We start from the raw sequence: 7,980 nt of genomic DNA, 5'->3' as shown, positions 1-7,980 counted from the left end.
ACACATGCACTCACAGACACATGCAATCACACACACACATGCAATCACAGACACATGCAATCACTCACACACGTGCAATCTTAGACACATGCAATCACACACACACATGAGCTCACAGACACATGCACTCGCAGACACATGCAATCACACACACACACACACACATGCATATGTGGAGATACATCCAGTCACACTGACACACAGTCAAACATACACACACACACACACACACACACACAAACACATGCAGTCACAAGACACACGCACACATAAAGCATACCCATGGACTCAGGATCCCTCTAGGCCTCCTGGCCAGGATCTTGACCAGAGAGAGTGAATCAGGCTGAGTCTTGGCACCAAACAAGAGAAAGGAGACCTGAGGCCTGGGGAGGCTGGGGTCTCTGGGAAGAGGCCGGGGCAGTGTGTGGAGGCCCTCGCCATGCTGTGGGATGGGCGGGCAGTGTGCTCTAAGGAGACCCACCAGGCTCAGCAGAGGCATGATAAGTGACCAACTGTCCTGGTTTATCTGGGGCAGTGGGGGTTCCCAGTACACGGGACTTTCCGTTGGAAAACAGGGGATGTCCTTCACAAACCAGGCCACCCCAGGGAGAAAATCCCAGCAGTGGAGAGAGGGGTCTGGTTCATTCTGGAGACCTGAAAGTGAATCATACTAAAGTATACTCCCCACCCTCCCCCTATCCCCGGCACACAGCAGGGCAGGGGGCTGTGACAGGCAGGAACCTGGTTCCCTTGAAGTGCCTGAGAACATAGGGACAATAAACGGCAGAACTCTGGATGACACCAACAGACAAAAGCTTAAGGTGTCCTTCAGAGGCTTCTGTCGCCTGTGGCTTTCCCCTTGGGCACAGCCGGGCCAGGGATCAACTCCTGAACCCGGGACTGTGGAGGAGACAACCTCTTTCAGGGCAGCCTGCGGCCCCCTTCCTGTCACTCTGAGCGTCTGCTGTCCACGAGAGCTGCCTGCTTCAGAGATACAGGTGTCCCCCATTCATTCATTCAACCAACACGCTGAGCATCCACTGTGTGACAGGCACACACCTGAGGGGGGGCGCTGACTTCACACCCTGCTCTGACAGCCCTCACCACGTAGTAAGCAGGCGTGCGTGAGCCAACGAGCCACACGAACCACACATTCCCACATCCAGACCTGCTAGAGGCTGACCAAGAGAGGAGCCGGAGCTGGTCTGCAGGAAAGATGTCCCTGAAAAAGTGGCAATTAAGCTGGAACCTGGAAGACATAGAGAAATTAGCCAGACAAAGGGGGTAGGGGCTGTTCTAGGAAGGGAGACCAGCACCGGCAGAGGCCCAGAGGCAAGAAAGAGCCTGGCACATTTGAGAACTGAAAGGTGGCCAGACGAGGTGGCTCACGCCTGTAATCCCAACACTTTGGGAGGCCAAGGTGGCCGGATCACCTGAGGTCAGGAGTTTGAGACCAGCCTGGCCAACATGGTGAAACTGTGTCTCTACTAAAAATACAAAAATTAGCTGGGTGTGGCGGCGGGCGCCTGTAATCCCAGCTACTTGGGGAGGCTGAGGCAGGAGAATCGCTTGAACCCTGGAGGCAGAGGTTGCAGTGAGCCAAGATCACACCATTGCACTCCAACCTGGGCAGCAGAGCTTGAACCCAGGAAGTGGAAGTTGCAGTGAGCCGAGATTGTGTCACTGCACTCCAGCCTGGGTGACGGCACGAGACTTCATCTCAAAAAAAAAAAAAAAAAAAGAAAGGGAAGAAGGGGGGCGGGGGGCCCAGCCAAACGGAAACCCGGGGGGGGACCGGCGCAGAGGGCCCGCTGGGGAGAGGGCCGGGGGGGGGGGGGGGGGTGGGGGCTGCAGAGTGAACCTGGTGCCTGCTTTGCACCCCGTCTTTCAGCATCACCATGAACAGGAAGGTCATTGCTTGTGATGGTGGCTGACAGGCCATTGTTGACACTGGGACCTCTTTGCTGATTGGCCCACCGAACTCCATCCGTGACATCCGGAAGAAGACCAATGCCCAGTACTTCAGTAGCGAGGTAACGAATCAGCCCCGAGGGTCACTCTGGGGTTGTCTGTACACTCCAGGACCAGCAGGACCAACCTACCCTCCCTCTCTATCTGCAGTACGTCATGGAATGTGACGCCATCCACACCGTGCCTGACCTTGTCTTCACCATCAATAGTGTCAACTACCCAGTGCCAGCCAGTGCCTACATCCAGCAGGTGAGGGGCCCAGTCCTGGGGTCCAGGCCTGGGATCCTGGGACTTATGGGAATCCTCAGGCTGCAGCTGGAGGAAGAGGCCCCGTGGAGGCCAGGCTGCACCACTGCAGACACTGCAGCATCGTCCTGGCTGGGCCAGTGCCTGCCACCAAACGAACATCGTGACAGTATAATAAAAGGCAGACTGGGACACCCAGCGTCTCCAACAAATGTTGAGAGATGGTCACCCCGTGCCAGCATGGTGCTAGCACCCAGGAGGAAGGAACCCTAAGGGCCTCTGCCCCAAGGAGCTTTGAAGGATGAACACGGAGCATTGGCTATTGCAATCCCTGAGATCGTCCGAAGAAAGAATGACAGGCAAGGTTGGCTGTGGACAGTCTCATCATAAGTATTAACATTGCTCCTTCCCACCCCCAGATGTTCCTGGTTTGGATGATAAATTACATGGTCATCCGAGTCTTAGGCCCTCCTCCGTAAAATAGGGTCCCAGGCCCCCTTTGTGGGGTGGTTAGGATGTTGACGTTGAAAGCATATCCAGGGACCACGCAGCCCCGGACATGGAGTTGAGGGTCAGTGAATGCCAGTTCCCCAGGGAAGTCCGGGAGGGGCTGAATGGGTTAAAAGAAGGCTTTCAGGAAGAGAGAGAATTTAAAGGATTCTTTTTTTTTTTTGAGATAGAGTCTCTCTCTGTCACCCAGGCTGGAGTGCAGTGGTGCAATCTCAGCTCACTGCAAACCTCCACCTCCCATGTTCAAATGATTCTCATTCCTCGGCCTCCTGAGTAGCTGGGACTACAGGCGCACACCACCACACCCGGCTAATTTTTGTATATTTTTAGTAGAGATGGGGGTTCACCATGTTGGCCAGGTTGGTCTCAAACGCCTGAACTCAAGTGATCTGTCCATCTTAGCCTGCCAAAGTGCTGGGATTACAGGCGTGAGCCACCGAGCTCAGCCGGAACTTAAAGGATTCTAAATCCACAGTCTCACAGAGACAGGAGGAGGGCCGCTTGGGTTGGGGTCGGATCTAGGCTGGGCGCCATCCAAATGGCACCCCAGGGAATGTACAAGGCAGTGGCTCGGGGCAGACAAATCGGCAGACTAGGGCCATCTGGTGTGATGAGGGCTGGGGACACACAGGTATCGGGACCACTGAGGAAGGTCATCCAGCCCAGCCTGGGTCCAGGAAGGCTGCCCTGAGGGGCTGCTGGAGCTCAGTCTTTAGGAATGAAGGGTGCAAAGAGAAGAAGGAAAGGCAACCTCTCAAAGGGAGCATCACCAGCAAGGGTCAGGAGAGACACAGCAGTGTGAGGGCAGCCACAGCAGTTCTGGGTCCTTGGTGGGCAACCCACTTCTGCTAGGACAGAAGAGAGCCACTTGACTCCTGCGAAAGGAGGGAAATGAAGCTAAGCAGCTTCCAGTTCTGGATGTGGAGGGAGGTGGCAGGGCAGGACTCAGGCTGACCATTAAGTGTTTCCATCCTCTGCAGGATCGTCCGGACATCTGTCACAGCAAGTTTGAGGAGTACGTTAACAAATCGCACAACACTAACACCTGGGTCCTGGGAGACGTCTTCCTGAGGCTGTATTTCAGCGTTTTTGATCGGGCAAAAGACAGGATTTGCCTGGCTCCTGCAGTGTAAAATGCAGGCACTTCTCCAGAAAGCAATCAAGCCTGCCTCAAACACATACTTAAACACCCCGGAGGGGATTCCAGCAGGGGTGGGGTTGGGGGACGGGGCAGGGAGGGGGGCCTGACTCGAACTGTGTTTGGTGCTCGGCAAAGCCCTGTTCTCAGTGGATAATAAAAGATTTTATTTCAAATGGTGCTAACATTTATAGTTGCTTGCCTTTGGGTGAGGGAGGTGCCTGGGAAAGAGGCAGGATTCTAGAATCTAGTCTAGACCACAAGTGAGGTGTCTCACTTGCGAATAAAAAGGGAGGCTTAGGGGGCACGGTGGCTCAAGCGTGTAATCCCAGCACTTTGGGAGGTCGAGTGGGTGGATCACAAGGTCAGGAGTTCAAGACCAGCCTGGCCAAGATGGTGAAACCCTGTCTCTACCAAAAATACAAAAAATTAGCCAGGCATGGTGGCGTGTGCCTGTAATACCAGCTGCTTGGAAGGCTGAGGTGAAAAATTGCTTAAACCTGGGAGGCGGAGGTTGCAGTGAGCTGAGATTGTGCCACCTCAATCCAGCCTGGGTGACAGAGGGAGACTGTCTCAAAAAAAAAAAGCAAAATTCTGCCCCTCTCCACTTTTATCCTTTACCAACTGCAGATCAAAGAGATCTATAATCTTTGTTGAGAGAGAATGTGGAGAAAAAGATGGCTCTTATCAAAATTAAAGTTTCTCTCTTTAAAACTTTTTGGAATTGTAGGATCTCTGTGTTGTATGGGATCTCAAGAAGATAACCGAGTGAAAAGATTCCCAATTCTGGTTTTGTATCAGAGTCCTTAAGTTTGGGAGCCTTTTTATTATTCATGCATGTCACCTGGGATTCATTTTTAATCTCCTGAAAAGAATCTCAGCCTATTCTCTCTCTCTCTCTCTCTCTATACAGAGTTTCGCACTGTCGCCTGGGCTAGAGTGCAATGGCGCGATCTCGGCTCACTGGATCACTGTAACCTCCACCTCCCGGGTTCATGTGATTCTCCTGCCTCAGCCTCCTGAGTAGCTGGAATTACAGGCACACACCACCACACTCAGCTAATGCTTTGTGTTTTCAGTAGAGACCGGATTTCACTATGTTGGCCAAACTGGCCTCAAACTCCTGACCTCGCGATCCGCCCACCTCAGCCTCCCAAAGCCCTGGGACTTCAGGTGTGAGCCACCGCGCCCGGCCTTTTCTCATTATTTTTATGCTGTTTCTTAAAAAGTGAGAAGAAATTAGAGCAGGTGACTATAATGTCTATCGGTAGATTGTGTTGAGTAAATGCCCTTTGTTCTAGGTGGTATCATTACCCTGCAGTTTTTTGTTAGGGGAAGTGAAAACAGTATCAAAGTGCATTAAGAAATAAAGCACATTTGTTTTAAAGACAGCTCTTGAACACTTCTTGTGAGTGTAGATTGATACAGTCTTTTTGGAGACGATTTGTCCTTAAAATTTATATGGCTTTGGCCCAGCAGTTTTGCTGTCGGCGTTTAGGCTAATGCTATGGTCAGAAATACCCAGAAACCTGGAGGAGCAAGATGGAATGTGCAGTTTCTCACCCAGGGAAAATCTGGAACTTCCCAATGCCTGTTAAACAGTCACCCCGGCGTAGACAGCCATGCAGCCGTCTTTCTGTTTTGTTCCATTTTTGTCTTTTCCTCTTTTTTTATAGAGTGACAGGGTCTCAATATGTTGCCACAGCTGGTCTCAAACTCTTGAGCTCAAGCTGTCCTCCTGCCTTGGCCTCCCAAAGTGCTGGGATTACAGGCGTGAGTCGCCACACCCGGCCCTTGTTTTATTTTTCTTTTATTTATGTATTTCGTTTCTTTTGAGGCAGGGGCTCACTCTGTTGCCCAGGCTGAGGTGCAGTGACACGATCACAGCTCACTGCAGCATCCATCTCCCAGGTTCAAGCAGTTCTTCTCTCTCAGCCTTCCGAGTAGCTGGGCCTGCAGGCACACGCCACCATGCCTGGCTAATCTCTTTTGTATTTTTTGTAGAGACAATGTCTCATCATGTTGCCCAGGTTGGCCTTGAACTCATAGGCTCAAGCAATCCTGCCTCAGCCTCCCAAAGTGTTGCGATTACAAGTGTGAGTCACCACACCCGGCCTTTTTAAAAAAATATTTTTAGGGCCGGGCGCGGTGGCTCACGCCTGTAATCCCAGCACTTTGGGAGGCCAAGGCTGGCGGATCACGAGGTCAAGAGATCGAGACCATCCTGGTCAACGTGGTGAAACCCCGTCTCTACTAAAAATACAAAAAATTAGCTGGGCATGGTGGTGCGTGCCTGTAATCCCAGGTACTCAGGAGGCTGAGGCAGGAGAATTGCCTGAACCCGGGAGGCGGAGGTTGCGGTGAGCCAAGATGGCGCCATTGCACTCCAACCTGGGTAACAAGAGCGAAACTCCGTCTCAAAAAAAATATATATATATATATTTTTTTTAATGTGGTGTTTCTGCAGCCATCTTAAGTCATGTGACTCCAGTCTTGCTAAGCACACATCAGTGTTAGATTTCCCGCGTGTGAACACTGTGGCATTGCCCATGTAAGCAAATGTCTTTGGAGACACACACTAAAGATTTAAGAGCAAAGGATCATGATGTCTGCACAGCAAGTGGGCATACAGGGCACAGTTCAAATCCCAGCACTGATATGTACTAGTCATGTGACCTTGGAAACGTGTTTCTGGGCCCCAGTGTCCTAATCTGTAAATTTGGGATAAGAATAGACCCAGCGGGGCGTGGTGGCTCACTCCTGTAATCCCAGCACTTTGGAAGGCCAAGGAGGGCAGATCACCTGAGGTCCAGAGTTCAAGACCAGCCTGCCTAACAAGGTGAAACCTCATTTCTACTAAAAATACAAAAAATTAGCTGGGTGTGGTGGTGTGCACCTGTAATTCCAGCTGCTTGGGAGGCTGAGGCAGGAGAATCATTTGAACCTGGGAGGCGGAGGTTGCAGTGAGCCAAGATCGTGCTATTGCACTCCAGCTTGTGCAACAGGAGCAAAACCCCATCTCAAAAAAAAAAAAAAAACAAGAGAAAGAAAAAGAATGTTCTCTTCTAGTCAGGGGTAAGGGAGAGAGAGTAGGAATGTGGGCTTCTTAGGGATTGGAAATGCTCTTCGATTAAATCATGGTGATGCTTTTACAACTCCATAAACACGCCAAAGACCACTCAACTGTACACTTTAGATGGGAGAATCTATGACATGTGAAACACACCTCAACAAAGCTATTACATTTTATAAACAACAACAAAAATCACAGAAAAGAACAGTGCCTGCCTTCTACGGCTACAGTCAGGACTCAATGAATTTATCACATAAAACCTTTAGAACATGCCTGTCACCTCATAGCATGAGCTATTTCTATTTTAAACAACACCAGAAAAAGACCAAAAGGTTCAGTTAACCAAAGGATATAACACTTACTTTCTTTCTTTCTTTCTTTTTTCTTTCTTTTTTTTTTTTTTTTCTCTTTCTTTCTTTCTTTCTTTTTTCTTTCTTTCTTTCTTTCTTTCTTCTTTTGAGACAGAGTCTCACTCTTGTTGCCCAGGCTGGAGTGCAATGGTGCAACCTTGGCTTACTGCAACGTCTGCCTCAAGTGATTCTCCTCTCTCAGCCTCCCGAGTAGCTGGGATTACAGGCATGCACCACCACACCCAGCTAATTTTGTATTTTTAGTAGAGACGACGTTTCTCCATGTTGATCAGGCTGCTCTCCAACTCCCAACCTTAGGTGATCCACCCACTTCAGCCTCCCAAAGTGCTGGGATTACAGGCGTGAGCCGCACACCTGGCTGATAAACAGCCATTCTATCCAAAAGGCAACTGTATGGACAATTTTTTTCTCTCCTTATACTTTCCTGAGTTTTTTCCGTGATTGCTTTCAATATGGTGGGAAAGCTGAGCATTATTCTATAAAAGAGAGAGAAATGCCCCGAATAGAGAGAAGGCTGTATCTTTGCTGGGGTTGCTTGGGTTCCTGCTGGAGTGAATTTTTCCCCAGAGAAAAAAGGCCACTGTCAGTGGAGGACTGACCCCTAGTGGCCAAGATGAATATTACACGCATACATGCACTGGCACACACTCCGCGTGGTCTCAGACCCGCCC

At 50.5% G+C, this 7,980-nt stretch overlaps 1 protein-coding gene across 1 annotated transcript in view; it reads left to right on the top strand.

Moving 5' to 3' along the window:
* Positions 1 to 3,923, top strand: part of LOC116554524 (pepsin F-like) — a 14,298-nt gene extending 10,375 nt beyond the window's left edge. Inside the window, 3 exon segments of the mRNA XM_032282455.1 lie at positions 1,892 to 2,033; positions 2,122 to 2,220; positions 3,708 to 3,923. Coding sequence (XP_032138346.1) covers positions 1,892 to 2,033; positions 2,122 to 2,220; positions 3,708 to 3,860 — 394 coding nt within the window. The 3' untranslated portion in view covers positions 3,861 to 3,923.
* Positions 3,924 to 7,980: the final 4,057 nt, after the last annotated feature.

This window comes from Sapajus apella, unplaced genomic scaffold (genome assembly GCF_009761245.1).
Source record: "Sapajus apella isolate SASKATOON/1434 unplaced genomic scaffold, GSC_monkey_1.0 scaffold14, whole genome shotgun sequence".
Lineage (NCBI taxonomy): Eukaryota > Metazoa > Chordata > Mammalia > Primates > Cebidae > Sapajus > Sapajus apella.
This window is presented reverse-complemented; position numbering and strand designations above follow the sequence as displayed.